General features: G+C 48.1%; 1 protein-coding gene across 1 annotated transcript in view; it reads left to right on the top strand.

The window, feature by feature from the left end:
- Nucleotides 1-23,968, top strand: part of wdr41 (WD repeat domain 41) — a gene marked incomplete at its 5' end in the record, with an annotated part of 47,958 nt that extends 23,990 nt beyond the window's left edge. Inside the window, 8 exons of the mRNA XM_084324132.1 lie at nucleotides 31-142; nucleotides 1,014-1,076; nucleotides 1,329-1,433; nucleotides 6,656-6,840; nucleotides 9,125-9,246; nucleotides 19,964-20,046; nucleotides 22,206-22,339; nucleotides 23,752-23,968. Of these exons, the coding sequence (XP_084180258.1) occupies nucleotides 31-142; nucleotides 1,014-1,076; nucleotides 1,329-1,433; nucleotides 6,656-6,840; nucleotides 9,125-9,246; nucleotides 19,964-20,046; nucleotides 22,206-22,339; nucleotides 23,752-23,892 (945 nt within the window). The 3' untranslated portion in view covers nucleotides 23,893-23,968. The remainder of the gene's footprint in view (nucleotides 1-30; nucleotides 143-1,013; nucleotides 1,077-1,328; nucleotides 1,434-6,655; nucleotides 6,841-9,124; nucleotides 9,247-19,963; nucleotides 20,047-22,205; nucleotides 22,340-23,751) is intronic.
- Between the last annotated feature and the right edge of the window lie 333 nt (nucleotides 23,969-24,301).

Genomic DNA, 24,301 nt, shown 5'->3' with positions numbered 1-24,301 from the left:
GCTCTGATCCGGTACCTCTGTCTTCATCAGTGTCTGCTGGTCCTGGAGCGTCTGGGCGTCTGGCTCTCGGGGGCGAGTGAGCTGTGTGTCTGGAGCCGAGACTTCCAGCTCCAGTGTGAGACAGAGAACCACAGCGACACCGGTGAGACGCCTTCAAGGTCACGCTCTTTACTGTCAAATACACCGTCAGTGTGAACGCAGCACTAAGGCTGTCAGTGTGAACGCAGCACTAAGACTGTCAGTGTGAACGCAGCACTAAGGCTGTCAGTGTGAACGCAGCACTAAGGTCAGTGTGAACGCAGCACTAAGACTGTCAGTGTGAACGCAGCACTAAGACTGTCAGTGTGAACGCAGCACTAAGACCATCAGTGTGAACGCAGCACTAAGACTGTCAGTGTGAACGCAGCACTAAGACTGTCAGTGTGAACGCAGCACTAAGACTGTCAGTGTGAACGCAGCACTAAGACTGTCAGTGTGAACGCAGCACTAAGGCTGTCAGTGTGAACGCAGCACTAAGACTGTCAGTGTGAACGCAGCACTAAGACTGTCAGTGTGAACGCAGCACTAAGGCTGTCAGTGTGAACGCAGCACTAAGACTGTCAGTGTGAACGCAGCACTAAGACTGTCAGTGTGAACGCAGCACTAAGACTGTCAGTGTGAACGCAGCACTAAGACTGTCAGTGTGAACGCAGCACTAAGACTGTCAGTGTGAACGCAGCACTAAGGCTGTCAGTGTGAACGCAGCACTAAGACTGTCAGTGTGAACGCAGCACTAAGGCTGTCAGTGTGAACGCGGCACTAAGACTGTCAGTGTGAACGCAGCACTAAGACTGTCAGTGTGAACGCAGCACTAAGACTGTCAGTGTGAACGCAGCACTAAGACTGTCAGTGTGAACGCAGCACTAAGGCTGTCAGTGTGAACGCAGCACTAAGACTGTCAGTGTGAACGCAGCACTAAGGCTGTCAGTGTGAACGGAGAGCACGTTTGAACTCTGTGTTTTTCTCCAATGCAGGAATAACTGCTTTGATCGAGTTGCCTAAGAACTGTATAGCAGCGGCGATGGACAAAGAGATCGGTGAGCAGTCTTTATGAGACACAGTCTGTAAACATTCATAATTTTATGGTGCTTTAATCCAAAGCGCTTTTCAATTTTTGTTCCTCACATTCACTCACACACTCACACACCTACGGCGGAGGCGACCATGCAAGGACAGATATGGACATATATATCTATATATATTACAGTAAATTTAAATGTATATACACAGTAAATACAGCACTATTGTACATCAGCTCTGACTGTTATCGACTGCTGCTCTGCTCTCAGTCATCTACAGGCTGACGGTGTCGACGGATTCTTCTCTGTCTGTGGCCGAGATCCGCTGTCTGTCGGACCACCAGGACAGCGTCCGCGCGCTCATCAACGTCAACGGTCAGTTCCTGTCAGACTCCTCACCCTCCCAGGTCACTTCCTGTCAGACTCTAGACCCTCCCAGGTCACTTCCTGTCAGACTCTAGACCCTCCCAGGTCACTTCCTGTCAGACTCTTAATTAACCCTCCCAGGTCACTTCCTGTCAGACTCTAAACCCTCCCAGGTCACTTCCTGTCAGACTCCTCACCCTCCCAGGTCACTTCCTGTCAGACTCTAGACCCTCCCAGGTCACTTCCTGTCAGACTCCCAGGTCACTTCCTGTCAGACTCTTAACCCTCCCAGGTCACTTCCTGTCAGACTCCCAGGTCACTTCCTGTCAGACTCTCAACCCTCCCAGGTCACTTCCTGTCAGACTATAAACCCTCCCAGATCACTTCCTGTCAGACTCTAAACCTTCCCAGGTCACTTCCTGTCAGACTCTAAACCCTCCCAGGTCACTTCCTGTCAGACTCTAAACCTTCCCAGGTCACTTCCTGTCAGACTCTAAACCCTCCCAGGTCACTTCCTGTCAGACTCCCAGGTCACTTCCTGTCAGACTCCCAGGTCACTTCCTGTCAGACTCTAACTCATCCCAGGTCACTTCCTGTCAGACTCTAAACCCTCCCAGGTCACTTCCTGTCAGACTCTAAACCTTCCCAGGTCACTTCCTGTCAGACTCTTAACCCTCCCAGGTCACTTCCTGTCAGACTCCCAGGTCACTTCCTGTCAGACTCTTAACGCCTCCCAGGTCACTTCCGGTCAGACTCTTCACCAACAGACGTTGGCCTTTGGGGAGAATGGAATAGTTGGTTTAATTGATGAATCTTTAAAATCGTGTTGCACACGGTATTGTCCCTTTGCAAAGGAATGCAGTAAAACAGTGAAAGTAGCCCTAAATTACAGTATAGTGTAGAGTATGACATTTTGAGGGTACGATAACCTTGGGCAAAAATACCACGGTTTCACGGTATTCTGTACATAAAAAAAATCCCCCATTGAACAAAACGTCTTTTATTACAGTGCACAATAAGCTCTTCTGTAAGTGTTATTTATGAATGTGTGAAGACTGTCTGTATTACACACAGAGGGAACTGTCTGACCACTTTCAAACTACGTACAGAATATAAAATACTTCCAAATAACTTTCATGATTATGAATATGTAGGCTAAAATGTCAAAAGGGCAATATGTTTTGCTAATGTAATCTACTTGCACAAATGTATGTTATATAGCCTAGTACTATTCTCACTGGATTAAACTTTGGATTCATCTTTGGTGGTGGCTCAACATAATTCACACACGGAACTATGTGTTGGGGATCAGGGTTCCACACGGAACTATGTGTTGGGGATCAGGGTTCCACACAGAACTATGTGTTGGGGATCAGGGTTCCACACGGAACTATGTGTTGGGGATCAGGGTTCCACACAGAACTATGTGTTGGGGATCAGGGTTCCACACGGAACTATGTGTTGGGGATCAGGGTTCCACACGGAACTATGTGTTGGGGATCAGGGTTCCACACGGAACTATGTGTTGGGGATCAGGGTTCCACACGGAACTATGTGTTGGATAAGGGTTCCGCACGGAACTATGTGTTGGGGATCAGGGTTCCACACGGAACTATGTGTTGGGGATCAGGGTTCCACACAGAACTATGTGTTGGGGATCAGGGTTCCACACGGAACTATGTGTTGGGGATCAGGGTTCCACACAGAACTATGTGTTGGGGATCAGGGTTCCACACGGAACTATGTGTTGGGGATCAGGGTTCCACACGGAACTATGTGTTGGGGATCAGGGTTCCACACGGAACTATGTGTTGGGGATCAGGGTTCCACACGGAACTATGTGTTGGATAAGGGTTCCGCACGGAACTATGTGTTGGGGATCAGGGTTCCACACGGAACTATGTGTTGGGGATCAGGGTTCCACACGGACCATATTGTTTGTTACATTGCTGTCGGCAAACTAGCTCGACGTCAGAGTGTTGCCGTTGAGTTGATGTTTAATACATGTTTAGCGTTGTCTATCCTATCATATCCTTCGGCACTACACTTTCATGATTATTATTATGTAACAGAACGTAGGCAAATCTCACTAACGTTGTTCGACCGGAATCAATTGGCAACATATTGCCGTACTACTAGCTAGCTGGCTAACGTCAAAACGTTACGTTATTTATATTTTACATTCGCTATTTATGGGTGGAATATTCCGATTCTAGCTCACTAGATCAGTCACATTAAACTTAGCTGTGGCTAACGTTACTTTCTGGGCAAATCACTTTTTACATTCATTTAACTTTTATTTGCCCAGGCAAGCAAGTAAGAACAAGTTCTTATTTTATTTATTGTGAAAAGTATGCATAAAAGTATGTTGTGTTTTTTGGGGGGGGGGGGGGGGGGGGGGGGACCCTGCATATATCGGTATCAGTTGATATCTGCATTGGAAATTAAGAGTTGAGTGGGGCGGGGCCTGAGGCTGGTAACAACCTGGATGACTACACAGACACTGTGACATCCTTCATCAGCCTCGGCGAGGAGGTGTGTGTCCCCCTCCGCACTAGGAAGATCTACAACAACAACAAACCCTGGTTTTCAGCCCAACTCAGGCGGCTGAGGTCGGAGAAGGAGGTGGCCAGGCTCAGTGGTGATGCTCATCGGTTCAGGCAGGCCAAGTACAAGTTCGCCAAAGAGGTGAGGGAGGCGAAACTTCGCTTCTCAGAGAAACTGCGGCAGCAGCTCTCTGAGGGGAATTCCTCCTCCGTTTGGAAAGGCCTCAAGACCATTACAAACTACAAGCCGAAGTCACCACAGGCGCCTGATAGCCTCCCCCTGGCGAACGAGCTAAACACATTTTACTGTAGGTTTGAGAAAGAGGTTCCCCCCGCCCTCTTCCTTCACCCACTCGGTCACAACCTCCATCCCCCCACCCCAGTGGGCCCCCCCCCCCCCACATCCCCCCCCCCCCCCTCTCTCTGTCAGTGTGAGAGAGGTGAAACGGCTGTTTTCCAGTCAGAATCCCCGGAAGGCGGCCGGCCCGGACTCTGTCTCCCCCTCTGCCCTGAAGCACTGCGCTGACCAGCTCGCACCGGTGTTTACCACCATTTTTAATGCATCGCTGGAGCTGTGTCACGTCCCAGCATGCTTCAAGGCCTCAACCATCATCCCCGTCCCCAAGAAGGCCAAGGTCACGGGCCTTAATGACTATAGACCTGTCGCCCTGACCTCTGTGGTCATGAAGGTCCTGGAGCGCTTTGTCCTGGCCCACCTGAAGCTCATCACAGATCCTGTGCTGGACCCGCTGCAGTTCGCGTACAGAGCCAACAGATCCACAGAGGATGCTGTGAACATGGCTCTGCACTACACGCTGGAACATCTGGACTACGCGGGCAACTATGTCAGGATCCTGTATGTGGACTTCAGCTCGGCCTTCAACACCATCCTTCCACCCGTCCTGGAGCACCAGCTATCCCTGCTGCAGGTGCCGGCCTCCACTCGCAGGTGGATTACCGACTTCCTGTCCAACAGGTCTCAGCGGGTGAGGCTGGGGAAGAGCATTTCCAGCTCTAGGTCCACCAGCACCGGTTCCCCGCAGGGCTGCGTTCTATCCCCACTACTGTTCTCCCTGTACACAAACAGCTGTGCCTCTCTGCACCCCTCGGTCAAACTCCTGAAATTTGCTGACGACACCACCCTGGTGGGTCTCATCTCCAGGGGGGACGAGTCGGCCTATAGGAGGGAGATCGAGAGGCTGCAGAGCTGGTGCAGCTGCAACAACCTGGAGCTCAATGCTCTAAAGACAGTGGAGATGGTAGTGGATTTCAGGAAGAAAGCAGCCCTGCCCCCTCCCATCATACTGGGAGGCACTCAGGTGACCTCCGTGGAGTCATGCCGATTCCTCGGCATGACCATCTCCCGGGATTTGAAGTGGGAGCTCAACATCACGGGCCCGCTCAAGAAGGCCCAGGGGAGGATGTTCTTCCTCCGGCAGTTGAAGAAATATAAACTGCCGAGGACCATGATGGCCCAATTCTACACGGCCATCATTGAGTCCATCCTCACCCACTCCATCATCTCCTGGTTCCCTGCTGCAGCGGCAAAAGATCTCGCCAAGCTGCAGCGGGTGATTCGCTCCGCGGAGAGGGTGATCGGCTGTCCCCTGCCCTCCCTCAGGTCCCTGCACGACTCCAGGGCGCTGAAGAGGGCGAGGAAGATCATGGCCGACCCATCCCACCCCGGTCACAGCCTCTTCACCCTGCTCCCCTCTGGGAGAAGGCTGAGGATCCCAAAGGCTGTGAAAGCTCGACACAGACTGAGCTTCTTCCCCTCAGCCGCCAGGCTGATCAATGCCTCAGGCCCCCCCCCCCCCCCTCGGTACCCCCCCCCCCCTCTGCCCCCAAGTGACACTGGCTCAATGACATTGACTGCACTGCACTAGTCCGTACTGGATCTCTGCACACTTCACTTTATATATATATATATGTATTTTATTTATTGATTAATCCTCCACTGCACTGTTTTCGTTTCTTGTCTGTGTTGGTGTTTGTTTACTGTGAAAAAAGAAAGAATGCATACACTGTATTGCTGCAACAATTACCAATGTGTTTTACACAAATGGCTCAATAAAGGAATCTGAATCTGAATCTGAGTTGGACAATATCGGTATATCGGATATCGGTAAAAAAGCCAATATCGAACATCCCTACTAATTAGCCTAGTTAACGCGTGTTAGCTCTCTGTCACGTGACAGTGGAGTGCCACGAAAGGGAGTGATTGAAGGCTAATCTTAACCAATCTAAAATCAGCATTAAATGTAAGAACGTCAAGCCCACGTTTGATTGGTTAGAATGGTCACTGTCAACTCACAAGGCACATACTGAGGGTACGAACTAGCGAATATACAGAGAAAGGGGCGTTCGGGGAGCGGGGGAGGAGGAGGTCGCACCAGAACAATTATTTTCACTCGCACAAATGCTCCCAATTATATTTTGAGGTCGCACAGATCAAATCTTGATTCTTTAAATCTACTGCTTAGTAAAGACAGAAACATGGCTCTGAATATTATTACGGAGCCGGAGATGAGTTTGTCATGTGATGAGAACAGAAAACAAGCCTAAAGCAACTACAACTGATTGACAAAAAAACTACAACTGAAGCACAACTTCCCTAAGCAACAGTTGTGATTGGAGGATTAGGAAAAGAGGGCGGGGTTTGACTGTGCGCGTCTTCCCCCTCAGACGGCCTGTTTGCCAGCGGCTCGCACGCGGGGGAGCTGATCGTCTGGGACGCGGTCGACTGGAACATCCTGGCCTACGAACACATCCTGTGGGAGGAGTCTCAGGCCGACACCCAGGCCGAAATCCGATTGGCCGCTCCCAAACCCAGCGAGATGTCCATTCAGCACCTGACCACCGATGGAGAGGTGAGGAGAGACAGAGGGACTGACCGATAGAGACAGAACCTCAACATCTACACGTTAGTAGGTGAGGACAGCTGGACGGACAGATCCATAGATAGATGGACAGACAGACAGACAGACAGATCCATAGATAGATGGACAGACAGACAGACAGACAGACAGACAGACAGACAGACAGACAGACAGACAGATCCATAGATAGATGGACAGACAGACAGACAGACAGACAGACAGACAGACAGACAGACAGACAGACAGACAGACAGACAGACAGACAGACAGACAGACAGAACATCTACAGAGGAGAAAGGGGAAGCAGATGATCTATATCAGCGTCACCAGGTGTCTTGATACAGGATGCATGTGAGACAGAACCCTTGTGTTTAGAGTGGTCACAGAGACAGAACCCTTGTGTTTAGAGTGGTCACAGAGACATAACCCTTGTGTTTAGAGTGGTCACAGAGACATAACCCTTGTGTTTAGAGTGGTCACAGAGACATAACCCTTGTGTTTAGACTGAGTGGTCACAGAGACAGAACCCTTGTGTTTAGAGTGGTCACAGAGACAGAACCCTTGTGTTTAGACTGAGTGGTCACAGAGACAGAACCCTTGTGTTTAGAGTGAGTGGTCACAGAGACAGAACCCTTGTGTTTAGAGTGGTCACAGAGACAGAACCCTTGTGTTTAGAGTGGTCACAGAGACAGAACCCTTGTGTTTAGAGTGGTCACAGAGACAGAACCCTTGTGTTTAGAGTGGTCACAGAGACAGAACCCTTGTGTTTAGAGTGAGTGGTCACAGAGACAGAACTCTTGTGTTTAGAGTGGTCACAGAGACAGAACCCGTGTGTTTAGAGTGGTCACAGAGACAGAACCCTTGTGTTTAGACTGAGTGGTCACAGAGACAGAACCCTTGTGTTTAGAGTGGTCACAGAGACAGAACCCGTGTGTTTAGAGTGGTCACAGAGACAGAACCCTTGTGTTTAGAGTGGTCACAGAGACAGAACCTGTGTGTTTAGAGTGGTCACAGAGACAGAACCCTTGTGTTTAGACTGAGTGGTCACAGAGACAGAACCCTTGTGTTTAGAGTGGTCACAGAGACAGAACCCTTGTGTTTAGAGTGGTCACAGAGACAGAACCCTTGTGTTTAGAGTGGTCACAGAGACAGAACCCTTGTGTGTTTAGAGTGGTCACAGAGACAGAACCCTTGTGTTTAGACTGAGTGGTCACAGAGACAGAACCCTTGTGTTTAGAGTGGTCACAGATTCATCAGAAACATTGGGCCAATGCTCAAGAGATCTGAGTCCAAATCAAAAAGAGAAGCAGGCTGTTCTCGGGCCGCACTCTGCACCGGTGGAACCAGCTCCCCACCACAGCCGACTGAAAAAATATCTGAAAGAATGTAATAAATCATGCTAACATTGTGCTAATATGTATCTACTACTATGTACTTAAGAGTGTAGCACTCAAGGTCGACACTATTTGATGAACAACACCACTTACCCTTAACTGCCAGAGTTGTACCCTTCCTGCTGACTTGTTCACAATTTGTAAGTCGCTTTGGATGTAAGCATCAGCTAAATGACTCAATGTAATGTAAATGTAATGTCACGAAAGAGACAAAGAACGTTACCCAAACCTCCGTGCATGTGAAGTCTGAGTCACAAATGATTTTTGCTCGTCAACTTTCACCTAGTTTTTATATTCGCATCGGTATCGTTGGAAGTGGATACTCGTTGGCTACAACACTGACCAATAATCAGTGATTGGTCAGTTCTCGAGTGTATACTGTCCGACGTGGTCATTTGACGAGCGGCCTGTAAAAAGACTCTTGCCTGACATATCGTCATGTAACTCGAGAACCGAGGCACGGAAACGGTCAAGTGAGGTGGCGTTGGAACGGCGACAAATAGATGTTTAGAACGGTATATTATATGTTCGGTGAAAAATGCAGCCCCGGTAGACGCTCGCAAAGTGACGTTAAGAGGTTAACCTTTGTGTCTGTGTTGATGTGGTGATGTAACCTTTGTGTCTGTGTTGATGTGGTGATGTAACCTTTGTGTCTGTGTTGATGTGGTGATGTCACCTTTGTGTCTGTGTTGATATGGTGATGTCACCTTTGTGTCTGTGTTGATGTGGTGATGTCACCTTTGTGTCTGTGTTGATGTGGTGATGTCACCTTTGTGTCTGTGTTGATGTGGTGATGTCACCTTTGTGTCTGTGTTGATGTGGTGATGTAACCTTTGTGTCTGTGTTGATGTGGTGATGTCACCTTTGTGTCTGTGTTGCAGCTAATCCTAGCGGCGGTTGGCAGCGGTCTGTATGTGTACAGCGTTGGCACCAAGTCTGTCGTGGCCTACAGGAAGACGGCCCACGACTCCAACATCCTGCACACCATGCTGCTGCCCTACGGGTATTACACCTTCTCTCTTTAACACTTTCAGTGCCAAAAACGGAAAAAGTCATTATTGGGCGCCAACGGTTGAGTGCCAAAAAACGTAAAAAGTCGTTTTTGGATAGTTTTTCCTTTTTTACCGATATTTGTATTCATTATTCATCCAGGGACCTTGGTGTTACCATAGGGAATGAGTCTGAGATCACCAAAGTACAAGACTCTGGGGCATAAAAACCTGATTATAATCATGTCTCTACCACAACCACAGCGCCAGTGAATTATGTGAAGGGGAGCATTATGGCAGAGACTTATTTTACGAAAAAGAGTGAGGCAGGGGGGAGCAAGTGGCAATTTTTCAAAGTAAAGTACCGGAAGACTGATGAAAATAAAATGAATTTCCTTTTAAACAACTTTATTCTTTCTTTGCGGCCCGTACCAAATGATCCACGGCCAGGTACCGGTCCGCGACCCGATGGTTGATTTATGATTTATTATTATTATTTGTGAAAAAAGATTATGCACTGTACTGACGTATCACGTTCCATTGTGTTTACATACATGGCGAATAAAGTAATCTGAATCTGAATCTTAATCTGAGTAGTAGTAGTAGTAATTGTAGTAATAGTAGTAGTAATGGTAGTAGTAGTAGTAGTAGTAATAGTTGTAGTAATAGTAATAGTAGTAATAGTAGTAGTAGTAATAGTTGTAGTAATAGTAATAGTAGTAATAGTAGTAGTAATAATAGTTGTAGTAATAGTAATAGTAGTAATAGTAGTAGTAATAATAGTAGTAATAGTAATAGTAGTAATAGTAGTAATAGTAGTAATTGTAGTAATAGTAGTAGTAATGGTAGTAGTAGTAGTAGTAGTAGTAGTAGTAGTAGTAGTAGTAGTAGTAGTAATAGTAGTAGTAGTAGTAGTAGTAGTAGTAATAGTTGTAGTAATAGTAATAGTAGTAATAGTAGTAGTAATAATAGTAGTAATAGTAATAGTAGTAATAGTAGTAGTAGTAATAGTAGTAATAGTAGTAATAGTAGTAATTGTAGTAATAGTAGTAGTAATGGTAGTAGTAGTAGTAGTAGTAGTAGTAGTAATAGTTGTAGTAATAGTAATAGTAGTAATAGTAGTAGTAGTAATAGTAGTAATAGTAGTAGTAGTAGTAGTAGTAGTAGTAGTAATAGTAGTAATAGTAGTAGTAGTAATAATAGTAGTAATAGTAGTAGTAATAGTAGTTGTAACTGAGGGGTACAATTCCCTGACTGTATTGTTAGATATGATACTTACTACCACTACCTCTTGTACTTTAGACTCTGGCCACCCAGTACTAGGTATAAATAATTATGATAAACACTCCCACCTGATGAAACGGATCCAACACAAATGTACCAAGTCGAAAGTCTGCGTTTAATAATAATACATAGCAAAAGGTATGTACAACGATCACTTAATTACATTTATGATTTGAAATAGTATGCACTTTTATGGCAAATGAGTATTCGTAGGTAGATCAATATCAAATGTCCAATCTCTGATTGCGCAGGAAGCAAATATACAACCTGGAATATTTAGGGAACAATAGCAATGATACTTGAATGATTATATAGCTGGATACACTAGGGGAAGGTTCCGACTGCTTGTAGGACAGCTGGAGGGGGGGGGGTAGAGTCTGGCTGTATCCCGTCTGGCCGAGGGTATCCTGGGAGAGCCCACAGTCGTGCGACCCGGTGCCCAGCGATCCTCGATCCACAGATGAAAGCAGTTGGACTCTCTGTGGCCGGCGTCCTCCGGTCCACGATGGAGAGACGTGAGGCGACCTCGTCGTGTAGAGCGTCTTCTCACCTGTCGTCCTCTCCGGGGGGGGGTATTTCCAACACACCGCAGTGTTGGCCTTTATCCATAGAATAATCAAAGTACTCAAAGCATAATCCAAGCCGGGGAAGGCTAGCCGTCGTCGGTAGAATAATCCAATATACAGGTCCACTCGCTCTTTGGCCTGGAGCTCCTCGGGTGCAGCTTCACGTGGGGTCAACCACCCTGGATAAGCGTCCAGCTGATGCCCGAAACGATGGGGGTGCTGATTACTATAGAACTCTTACCGCACGAGGCACTACATATGAATAGACTATTATTAGCTTAATAGAATACGTCCAACTCGACGATATAGTGCCAAATATGACTATTCAAATATTAATATACACAATGTCTCAATGCCGATACTGGGCCGAATTGGCCTTACTGCCCACACGTGGTTCGCGGGGAGGCTTTTGCGTCTGTCACTCTGTTGGAGGGTAAGGAACTGGACTAAAAGAAAGCTCTACTTTAATAGCGCAGTATATATACGCACTATGAACAAATAGTACCATTAGTGGTGCGGTAGACATATTCCTACGCGGAACTAGGACTTGTCCATACATGTTGAGCGGTACGATTGAACCTGGTCTGAGGGGTATGGCGACCTGGCACCAAGGTCTCGTCCAATGGTAGAATGGAGACTATTATGGGATGTTCAGTAGACTAGAAGGGATATTCAATGCATATTGTACAAGGAATATACAAGGGATATCAGGGGATATACAAATACAATTAAATATATATATATAAATAAATATATATATTCGGTTTAATCTGATCCTTCAGAACAGCCGCCCCCTAATTGGTCCCAACCTAATTAGTTAAGCAGAGACAGATTAACCGCACTGTCTACCACTCAAGGGTTCGCTGTAAGGGTCAGTCAACTCACAAAGTCATAGGGTCATGGTCATCATCGATTGTGTCTGGGAGTCGGGGCAGTTCTATGAGCCTCGCCACAGGACGGGTGTAAATGCGCCCCTGGACGAGTACTTCAGCTGCTCGGACCTTGCCATCGGCACCGGTGATCACTTTGCTTACGCGGCCAGCCGGCCACATAGCTCTGGGTAGTGACTGGTCAATAATCATGACGACTGTTCCTTCCGTCAAATTGTCTCTCTCTTTTACCCACTTCTGGCGGGTCTGTAGAGACGGTAGGTAGTGCAGTAGGAAACTGCTCCAAAACTTGTCGGCTAATACTTGGCTGTACCTCCACATTCGTCGGCCGCTCGCTTCTTCAGGCCGGTACATTGTCTGGGGTAACGCGGGATCTAGCCGCCCCATCAGGAGGGTGTTGGGGGTGACTGGGTCGACATCTGCTACATCACTGGAGACGTAACCGAGGGGCTTTGAGTTCAATACTCCCTGAATCTCCGTGAGGACTGTCATTAGGACTTCTTCCGCCACAGTCTGGGCCCCAAGTACTGCGTACAGGGCTGTCTTTATAGAACGTACTTCTCGTTCCCAAGTTCCACCGAAGTGGGGTGCGTTTGGGGGGTTGAATTGGAAGTCAATCTGGGCTGGAGCGAGATGGGTCTTAAGTTCTGGGCCCATAGCTTGGAAGCTCTCCCTCAGCTCTCTTTCTCCGCCTTTGAAGTTTGTCCCGTGATCGGACAATAATGTAGACGGTTTTCCTTTCCGTGATGTGAATCTTCGGAAGGCCATAAGGAATGAGTCTGCGCTCATGGTCGGAAGGAGCTCGATATGTATCGCTCTGGTGGTCATGCATTTGAATACAATACCCCACCGCTTCTCGGTGCCTCTTCCTTTCTTTATGTGCAGCGGGCCAAAACAGTCCATGCCTGTTGAGTGGAATGGCTTGTCGCCGAGTCAGAGGCGACATGGAGGTAGGTCAGCCATCCGTGGTATGCTGGGCTGCGCGCGGCACTTTCGGCAGTCTAGACAGGTTCGCTGGAAGCGTCGCACCGCCTCTCTTCCTTGAAGTATCCAGTAACGACGTCTGATTTCCGCGAAGACTCTCTCTGCTCCTGCGTGGTGTACATCCTCGTCGTATTTCTTTATAATCAGCTCTGTGACCTTATGTCGGCTGTTCAATACGATCGGGTACTTAATGTCATCCGGTAAATTGGGGGCTCTCCGCAGGCGACCACCCACTCTGATGAGGGTATGTGTGTCACTCTCGGGGGCCAGATGAATCAATCTGCTGTCTGATGGGACGGGCTTTCCTCCCTGTAGACAGTCTAGTTCATCGGGGAACGAGTCTCTCTGGGCTCGTTGCAGTAGAAGCAGTTCTGCTTCCTCGTAGTCAGCTGCTGACATATCAGCGGGGGACTTAATCTCTGGGTGGTGCCGCAGGAATGTCCGTTGCTGCGCACTCTCTATGGTAATGCAATCGTCTATGTTGGGGTCTGCGGAGACAACAGTGCTCAATCCACAGAACATGGGTTTCTTATTCTCAGCCTCCTCGTCACTTGCTTCCCTCGGGGTGGGCGTGGGCCAATCTCCTTCCGGGAGCTTGAGGAATGCTGGTCCGTCACTGTAGATGTTATGACGGGTTAAGTCATCTAGGGACATTCCCCGGGTGATGACGTCAGCTGGGTTGTGTTTTGTATCAACATAGCGCCAGTTTGCTTCTCCGGTTAACTCTCCGGTTAACTCTTGAATCTCAGTGACTCTGACTCCCACGAAGACTTTGTATTTGCATGAATCCGATTTGATCCAGGCGAGTACTGTCGTGGAATCTGACCACAGGATTGTTCTATGCACCGGAATGGTGAGCTCACGTTGGATGAGCGTGGCTAGATGCGCTCCTGCGAGGGCTGCGCAGAGCTCTAGACGTGGGATAGACTGTTGCTTGCGTGGGGCTATTCTCGAGCGGGCGAGGATGAATGCTGTGTAGATCTCTCCCCCCTCTTCTTGGGCCCGCAAGTAGGCTACTGATCCGTAGGCGACCTCGGAGGCGTCACTGAAGACGTGTAAATCCATTTCACATGTCTCCGGCCTCACCGTGGGTGGGAAGTAGCTTCGGCGTATATTAACGCCTGGGAGTGAGTGGAGTTCCATCTCCCACTCTCTCCAGGTGGATGCAAGGTGTGCGGGAATGGGGTCGTCCCAGCCCTGGTCCTTGTCCCACAATGCTCGTACAATCATCTTTGCCCTGGTGGTGTACGGTAGTATACATCCTAACGGGTCATATTGTCGGGCGAGTGTTCTGTACACACTCCGTCTGGTGGTCGGTATTGCCGTCGACCTTCCCTGCTCCGTGGTCAGGGGTTTGTGTCTATAGTGGAGCGAATCTGTTTTGACGCGCCACACTAGTCCTAGTGTCATCTCTTGGGCTTCTCCTGGGATTGTGGCCATCCAGGTCTCGCTGCTCGCTGCCTTGTCCGCGGAGGAGAGGCTCGCTGCGTGCGGATCGCTGCTGGCCCACTGCCTGAGATCAAAGCCGCCTTTGATCAGAGAGGCGCGGCGTTTAAGTAGGAGAGCCTCGGCTTCTTCCTGGGTCGAAACGCTTTGTAGACAGTTATCTACGTAGAAGCTGTTCTTCACACTGTGTCGGACCTCTTCGTCCGCTGCTGGGTCCTCTGCGACATGTCTCTGTAGTGCAAATGTAGCACAGCATGGGCTGCATGTAGTTCCGAAAGGGAGGACTTCCCATTGGTAGATGGCTGGGTGCTCATCTCCTGGCCTCTCTCTCCATAGGAACCGCAACAGGGGCTTGTCCTCCTCTACTAATCTCACCTGCAGGAACATCCCTTTGATATCCCCGCTGATAGCCACCTTGTCCTGGCGGAAGCGGAGTAGTACGCCTAGTAGGGAGGGGCCGAGTGTAGGACCGGGCAATAGCTCTTTATTCAGATTTTGGGATCCGATCTGGTAGCTGCAGTTAAACACGATGCGGTCTTTGCCGTTGTGATGAACCTTGTGGTGGGGCACGTACCACGATTCAGTCGTCTGGTCGGCCTCTTTAATGTCAATCTTTGTGACGTGTCCCGCTGTGATGAGCTTCTCAATCTCAGCGCGGTATACACTTTCTTGGGCGGGGTCCTTGGCTAAGCGCCGCTCTGTGTTTAGTAGGTACCGCTCTGTGGCGTCTTTCTTTGCGTGAAAGGTAGGCATCCCTTCCCGCCGCAGGAGTGGCGTGGCGTATCTCAACACGCCGCTGACTGGGACTCTCTTTGTTCCCGTCTCGAGGAGGTTAATGGCGTAGATGTCGTCTTTAGAGCGAATGTCTTTCTTTTCGTTCTTAAAGGGCATTTGTTCTAAGGTCCATAGCCTCTCTACATGCTGCAGGAGTGCGGTGTCTCCCTCTGTGACTCGGGAGTGGAGACAGCTAGTGGCTGTGGTTCGGTTGAGAGATTTGGCGAGTGGGCCTTGGAGAGTCCATCCTAGGCGGGTCTCGACTGCTGCAGGACAGCCTCTGGGTCCGGTATGAACCCGGTCTATCGGGACAATGAGGTCTGCATGGTCGGAGCCTATCAACAGTGTCGGGGTAGCACCGTCTATGAGTGGGATCGGTAGCTTGCGTAGATGTACATATTTCTCCATCAGCTTGGCTACGGGGTATGTGTACCGCGAGAGTCCTATTTCTTGGCTGGTGAAAGCGTCTGTAATCCTGTACCGTCGCTCGGGCTGGCCGCTTGCTGCGATAGAGAATGAGACATTCTCGCCCTTTATCGTTTTCAAATCTCTTCTTATTGTCCGAATTGTCATTTGGTTTTCGCTCCCCCGCAGCCCTAGCTGGGCCGCAGCGGACGTGAGCAGAAGGGTCTTCTCTGACCCGTCATCAAGGACGGCGTAAGTGTCCATGACTTTATTCTGGTAGCTCAATGTCACACGGACTACCTTTAAGAGCACTCTGGCTCCGCTGCTGCTGGCGGGGTCGATGTACATGACGCTTGCTTTGCTGCTTGATGGTGCGGGTGGAGGCCGCCGTCTGTTACTGTCGTGGAGTATGTCCAGATGGGCTCCATCGCACCGACTGCACTTTTTCTTTAAGCGGCATTCGGCTGCCATGTGTGATCGCGCACAGCGAAAACAGCGTCTGTTGGACTTTATCCATTGACTCGCTTCCTCCGCATTCATCTTGGGGAATGAGTCACATTGTGACAGCCAGTGTTCTTTCTCACAGTAGGGGCACACTATCTTCCACTTCTCCTTTCTTGAGGGGGTACTGTGGCTCCTACTGCTTGGCACTGACTCCGATTGGTGCATGACAGTCACCGATCTTCTTCCATCATTTAGTCTCCTGGTTCCTTCTCTGGAGCCAGGGGTGCTCCGTCCGAATGTATCTAGCCGTAAGCTGCTGACTTCTCTCGCCAGGAAGTCGGCTAGGTCGAGGAGGTTCGGTTCGGGGCCATTAGGGTCTCGGTGGTCTCTCTGCCGCCTAAAGCGCTCCCGTCGGGCGGGCGGTAGCTTCTCCAAGATCCTCTCTACATTTGAGTTGGCTTATAGTTCATGCCTACCCTTTTCCCTCTGCGCTCCCAGCATCCCTACTAGGGACTGCACTCTGATGGACAGGTCGTCCAGTGCTCGATTGTCTGTTGCTGGGGGTAGGCGGTCGATGTGCCTGATCTCCTGGATCACGTAATCCCATATACGTCCATATCTCTGGTCCAACGCTACCAGCGCTGCGGTGTATGGGGTCGTGGAAGTGGCGTAGGCGAGCGCTATGTTGTGCGCGCGGGGTACCTCTAAATGCTTCAGTAGTATCGCGTATTTATGGCGTTCATCAATGACATCCACCAACATTGTCTCCAGACACATGCGGAGCTCCGTATACTGGGCCCGGTTCTCCTGGGTGAAGTCTGGTACCATAGGTGTGCCAATGTATGACGCGGATTGTTGATACATCGGCGAGCGTTGGGGGAGAGGCCTCCTAGGCGAGTCTCCTCCTGCTCCTTGGCGTGGGCTGGTACCGGCTGTGTACCATGGCCCGCTGGTCCAGGTGCTGTTCCTCGGTGCGGGTCGTGCGTCGTGCTCACCCGTGAATAGCGTCGGGGGTCTGTAGCGCAGCTCCGCGGGGGTATAGCCTGGGCTGTACTGGACCTCCTGGTCCGGTAGAGTACTGTGCTGTCGTCGGGCGTGGTTCTCCTCCTCTTCCTCTTCGTCTTCCGTTAGGTCATCCAGGGCTTGTAGTCTTTGATTTAGCCTCTCCGCAGTGTATGCTGCTCCTTCCCGGTGGCTGGGTCTCGCTTGGACCGGTTGGGGAAGGGGGTCTGCGGGGGGTATAAACCTCGTCTGTTGGTCAAGTTCAGGGTCGCTTACTCGGCTAGGGGATGCCGCCCTGGAGTGATGTCTAGACGAGTTCCTGGAGCCTCTGGTGGAGGGAGGGGGTGTTGTCCTTCTGATCAGCTGTTCTATTAGTTGCGCTTGTGCTCTGTCGCGCTCGGCTTCGCGCTTGGTGAGATCCGATTCTCTCTGGGCACCGGTGGCGGCGCGCTGGGCGTCGGCCCGGTCTCTTGCCATATTCTCTTCCATCTGAATGCGTCTTATTTCCAGGCGTATGTGCTCTTCTTCGCTCCGTTGCTGTATCTGCAATCGATCGCGTTCGCCCTGGAGTCTATCGCGTTCAGTAGAGGCTTTCAGGCTGACGAGGAATGCCTGCTGTAGTGTCCTCTCTGCCTCGCTGGGAGAAGACGGTTGTATAGGGGAGCCGTCCCTTGGGGTACTCCGTGCGGAGTCTTGGAGCTCTATCTCCACGGTGCTCTCCTCATCTTCTTCCGTGCCGAGTTCTCTCTCGGTAGTGTTGTCTTCCTCCCGGGACTCGTCGGGGACTACTTCTTCGGTATTGGCGGGGTGTAAAGTCATGTCTGGTTCCCCCTGGTCCCCACCGTGAGCTGGGTCAGTTACGTTAGAACCCATAGGGGCCTCTATGGTCGGGGTAGCCTGGTCGTTAGGGTTAGACATAATTTTACTTTCTAGTTTTACCGCGTTTACTGTTGGTAGAAGACTAGGTTGTTGACTGACAGCGTAAGCCTCTAGGTACTGAGGGAGCTGTCGTTTGCGCCGCGGGCGTTGTTGGTTAGGAGGATCGTTTCGTGGAGTGTTCATCATAGGCCATTTTAATATTAATAACACTATATTAATATTACACTGATTACCCTCCGGCTCGAAGGACCAATTGTAACTGAGGGGTACAATTCCCTGACTGTATTGTTAGATATGATACTTACTACCACTACCTCTTGTACTTTAGACTCTGGCCACCCAGTACTAGGTATAAATAATTATGATAAACACTCCCACCTGATGAAACGGATCCAACACAAATGTACCAAGTCGAAAGTCTGCGTTTAATAATAATACATAGCAAAAGGTATGTACAACGATCACTTAATTACATTTATGATTTGAAATAGTATGCACTTTTATGGCAAATGAGTATTCGTAGGTAGATCAATATCGAATGTCCAATCTCTGATTGCGCAGGAAGCAAATATACAACCTGGAATATTTAGGGAACAATAGCAATGATACTTGAATGATTATATAGCTGGATACACTAGGGGAAGGTTCCGACTGCTTGTAGGACAGCTGGAGGGGGGGGGTAGAGTCTGGCTGTATCCCGTCTGGCCGAGGGTATCCTGGGAGAGCCCACAGTCGTGCGACCCGGTGCCCAGCGATCCTCGATCCACAGATGAAAGCAGTTGGACTCTCTGTGGCCGGCGTCCTCCGGTCCACGATGGAGAGACGTGAGGCGACCTCGTCGTGTAGAGCGTCTTCTCACCTGTCGTCCTCTCCGGGGGGGGTATTTCCAACACACCGCAGTGTTGGCCTTTATCCATAGAATAATCAAAGTACTCAAAGCATAATCCAAGCCGGGGAAGGCTAGCCGTCGTCGGTAGAATAATCCAATATACAGGTCCACTCGCTCTTTGGCCTGGAGCTCCTCGGGTGCAGCTTCACGTGGGGTCAACCACCCTGGATAAGCGTCCAGCTGATGCCCGAAACGATGGGGGTGCTGATTACTATAGAACTCTTACCGCACGAGGCACTACATATGAATAGACTATTATTAGCTTAATAGAATACGTCCAACTCGACGATATAGTGCCAAATATGACTATTCAAATATTAATATACACGATGTCTCAATGCCGATACTGGGCCGAATTGGCCTTACTGCCCACACGTGGTTCGCGGGGAGGCTTTTGCGTCTGTCACTCTGTTGGAGGGTAAGGAACTGGACTAAAAGAAAGCTCTACTTTAATAGCGCAGTATATATACGCACTATGAACAAATAGTACCATTAGTGGTGCGGTAGACATATTCCTACGCGGAACTAGGACTTGTCCATACATGTTGAGCGGTACGATTGAACCTGGTCTGAGGGGTATGGCGACCTGGCACCAAGGTCTCGTCCAATGGTAGAATGGAGACTATTATGGGATGTTCAGTAGACTAGAAGGGATATTCAATGCATATTGTACAAGGAATATACAAGGGATATCAGGGGATATACAAATACAATTAAATATATATATATAAATAAATATATATATTCGGTTTAATCTGATCCTTCAGAACAGTAGTAGTAGTAATAGTAGTAATAGTAGTAGTAATAATAGTAGTAATAGTAGTAGTAATAATAGTAGTAATAGTAGTAGTAATAATAGTAGTAATAGTAGTAGTAGTAATAGTAGTAGTAGTAGTAATAATAGTAGTAATAGTAGTAGTAATAATAGTAGTAATAGTAGTAGTAGTAATAGTAGTAATAGTAGTAGTAGTAATAATAGTAGTAATAGTAGTAGTAATAATAGTAGTAATAGTAATAGTAGTAATAGTAGTAGTAGTAGTAGTAGACAGAGAGAGAGAGAGCTGTGTGGTTTAGGCTTTATGTGGTAAATAGGCTTCTTTTACTCGCCTCAGTCCATAGTAAGTATTATTAGTATTATTTCATAATAAAACATGTGATTGTGTTCCAGCCTGATGTCCTGCTCAGAAGACGGCAGTGTGAGGATGTGGGAGATGATGGAGCTGCCCTTACCTGCCGAGCCTGCTTCTTCAGGTACACACTCACACACACACTCACACACTCACACACTCACACACACACTCACACACTCACACACACACTCACACACACACACGCACGCACGCACATACCCTCTACACTAGCGTGAACGGCCTCCTTCCCTCAGATCGCGCAAACCGAACGCGGAAGTGCAACTCCGTTAGGGAAAATATACACGCTTCCAGGCTGTCGGCTACACGCATAACTTTAACACTGCTTTAATAACACTGCATTATCGAGACAGCGCCCCTATGAGGATCTGGCCGGTAATGGATTCCAAGAGTAGGGTAAATCTGCAGTGCGGCTCGGTGACATTGAGTAGGATACAGTATTACAATGGAATAAAAGCCAAAACAACCTTGCAGTTACACTCCCTGCCAGGTGGGGGTGCCGCGTCACTGATTGATATAACTAATATTCTACAATTGAATCTTACAATTCAGACTAATCTAATAAACAATAAACACACAACAACATATCTACCAAACTGAACAACCAATCATCTTAATTAATAAGGAAATACATATAACAAAACTAAATTACAATACATTTCCCGCAACATGGTTCGGTCCACCACCCCCATCCGGCTATTTAGGGTGGACCAGTCCAGCTGCTCTGTTTGCCCAGCGTGAGGACGGCTGGCTGCATGCACTCAAACTTAAACCATGTAAGTCAGTTAATAAAGAATGGATATGATATCAGTACTCAAATCTATGTGTCGTGTGTCTTTATGTGAAATAGAAATAGTGTATCATGAATGTAAACATGTACAAACATTAACTAAGTAAACCAAACAATAAGGGTGAGGGAACAAGTTAACATTAACTAACTAAACCAAACAATAAGGGAACAAGTTAACATGAACTAACTAAACCAAACAATAAGGGTGCGGGAACAAGTTAACATTAACTAACTAAACCAAACAATAAGGGTGCGGGAACAAGTTAACATTAACTAAATAAACCAAACAATAAGGGTGCGGGAACAAGTTAACATTAACTAACTAAACCAAACAATAAGGGTGAAGAAACACGTTAACATGAACTAACTAAACCAAACAATAAGGATGAGGGAACAAGTTAACATGAACTAACTAAACCAAACAATAAGGGAACAAGTTAACATGAACTAACTAAACCAAACAATAAGGGTGCGGGAACAAGTTAACATTAACTAACTAAACCAAACAATAAGGGTGAAGAAACACGTTAACATGAACTAACTAAACCAAACAATAAGGGTGCGGGAACAAGTTAACATTAACTAACTAAACCAAACAATAAGGATGAGGGAACAAGTTAACATGAACTAACTAAACCAAACAATAAGGGAACAAGTTAACATGAACTAACTAAACCAAACAATAAGGGAACAAGTTAACATGAACTAACTAAACCAAACAATAAGGGTGCGGGAACAAGTTAACATTAACTAACTAAACCAAACAATAAGGGTGCGGGAACAAGTTAACATTAACTAACTAAACCAAACAATAAGGGTGAGGGGACAAGTTAACATTAACTAACTAAACCAAACAATAAGGGTGCGAGAACACGTTAACATTAACTAACTAAACCAAACAATAAGGGTGCGGGAACAAGTTAACATTAACTAACTAAACCAAACAATAAGGGTGAGGGGACAAGTTAACATTAACTAACTAAACCAAACAATAAGGGTGAGGGGACAAGTTAACATTAACTAACTAAACCAAACAATAAGGGAACAAGTTAACATTAACTAACTAAACCAAACAATAAGGGAACAAGTTAACATTAACTAACTAAACCAAACAATAAGGGAACAAGTTAACATTAACTAACTAAACCAAACAATAAGGGAACAAGTTAACATTAACTAACTAAACCAAACAATAAGGGAACAAGTTAACATTAACTAACTAAACCAAACAATAAGGGAACAAGTTAACATTAACTAACTAAACCAAACAATAAGGGAACAAGTTAACATTAACTAACTAAACCAAACAATAAGGGAACAAGTTAACATTAACTAACTAAACCAAACAATAAGGGAACAAGTTAACATTAACTAACTAAACCAAACAATAAGGGAACAAGTTAACATTAACTAACTAAACCAAACAATAAGGGTGAGGTAACACAGACTCACCCTCTCCCCCGTCTCCACAGGGTTCTTTGGGATGTGGACGTTTGGACGGTCGGGCAAACAGACGGGACCTCCGGTGAGGAAGACCTTGGAGTTTCCCATCGTCAGAACCCTGGAGCTGACCGGAGATCTGATCGGACACTCGGGGGCGGTACAGGTACAGTCTCATCAGAACCCTGGAGCTGACCGGAGATCTGATCGGACACTCGGGGGCGGTACAGGTACACAGTCTCGTCAGAACCCTGAGTGGAGGTACAGGTACACAGACACACAGTCTCGTCAGAACCCTGAGTGGAGAGACAGGTACGCTGCCACCAGTGATGTACCTGAACGCGTTCAATGAACGATCGTTCGTGAACGCGTTCGTATTTTGGGCGAACGTGAACTGAACGGATGTTTTCCCCCCTAAATGAACGTAATTGAGAACGCGTTCATTCTCAGCGCTGTATAACGGCGTTCAAAAGTGCGTTCATTCTCAGCACTATATTATAACGGCGTTCAAACGTGTGCCAGATTTCATATGCCTTTCAGCCGAAAACCCAGTTAAAACACACCGTAAACAGGCTGCAAAATAATGCGGAAAACCACCCAATCTGGCGACCGCTCTGGGCGGAGCTTCGGGGAGTCGGGTAGTAGAGCAGCAGCACTCGCGCTTTCAGAAGGCGCTGCACTCGCTCAGAGTCAGACTCTACGACGTCGGTGTACAGTATGAGCATTTAAAAGAGTTTTAGTTAAAGTCAGTAAATGTTTTGCACTTTGAATATTGAACTTTGAGGTACAACCTTAGTCTCATACCTCAGCCTGGTTCCTACCTCGTGTTGTGTTCGTACAGAGTTATGTCGGCACATGTTTATATGTTATATGTTTGCACAATGACTACTTTCACTTTTGGTACTTTAAGTATATTTAGATTATTATACTTAATAAAGACCATTCAAGCAGCACGTTTTTCCTCATGTTTTTGAAAATACACTGTAGAGATGAAAGCTGCAGCTGCTACTAGTGTGGACTGAATGGGCGGCAGCAAAGCGTTATGGAAATGCCAGTATTCTGTGGTTCTATTATGGGTTGTGGCAATAAATTAGAAAAATAATAGCTTGCAGCAACGTATTGAAAAAATAACTATAAACTATAAATTAGTTAATTTCTGAAACCATGAACTTTAGTTCAAAATTTTGAATTTTGAACTCTGAACTGAACTAGTTCATTTAAAAATGTGTGAACTGTGACCTGAACTAGTTCATGTAGAAAGTGAACTTTCCCAACACTGGCGGCCACACAGCCTCGTCAGAAAACGTAAATAAAGTACTAAACAACCAAAGGAAAAAAGGTACATAATGTTCCTCCTGTCTGCCCCCCCCACTCCCCTCTGCCTCCGCCCCCCCTCCCCCCTCCCCCTGCCTCCCCCCCCCCTCCCTCCTCCTGCCTCCTCCCCCCTCCCTCCTCCCGTCTCCCTCCCCCCCTCCCCCCTGTCTCCCCCCTGCCTCCTGCCTCCTCCCCCCTCCCTCCTCCTGCCTCCTCCCCCTCCCCCCTCCCTCCTCCTGTCCCCCCCCCCCCTCCCCCCTCCAGATGTTCGTGGGCTTCGGGCAGAAGGGCCTGGTGACTTGCTCCACTGACCACCTGCTGATCCTGTGGAGGAGCGGAGAGAGACAGTCCCACCTGCGCAGCCTGGCCCTGTTCCAGAAACTAGAGGAGAGCGGAGGTCTTTAAAGAACTGGCCCTGTTCCAGAGACTAGAGGAGAGTGGGGGTCTTTAAAGAACTGGCCCTGTTCCAGAGACTAGAGGAGAGCGGAGGTCTTTAAAGAACTGGCCCTGTTCCAGAGACTAGAGGAGAGCGGAGGTCTTTAAAGAACTGGCCCTGTTCCAGAGACTAGAGGAGAGCGGAGGTCTTTAAAGAACTGGCCCTGTTCCAGAAACTAGAGGAGAGCGGAGGTCTTTAAAGAACTGGCCCTGTTCCAGAGACTAGAGGAGAGCGGAGGTCTTTAAAGAACTGGCCCTGTTCCAGAGACTAGAGGAGAGCGGAGGTCTTTAAAGAACTGGCCCTGTTCCAGAGACTAGAGGAGAGCGGAGGTCTTTAAAGGACCTGGCCCTGTTCCAGAGACTAGAGGAGAGTGGGGGT

This window comes from Notolepis coatsorum (genome assembly GCF_963971535.1).
Source record: "Notolepis coatsorum genome assembly, chromosome: 11".
In the NCBI taxonomy this organism is placed as follows: domain Eukaryota; kingdom Metazoa; phylum Chordata; class Actinopteri; order Aulopiformes; family Paralepididae; genus Notolepis; species Notolepis coatsorum.
Note: the sequence above shows the minus strand (reverse complement) of the source record. Positions and strands in the feature narration are given on the sequence as shown.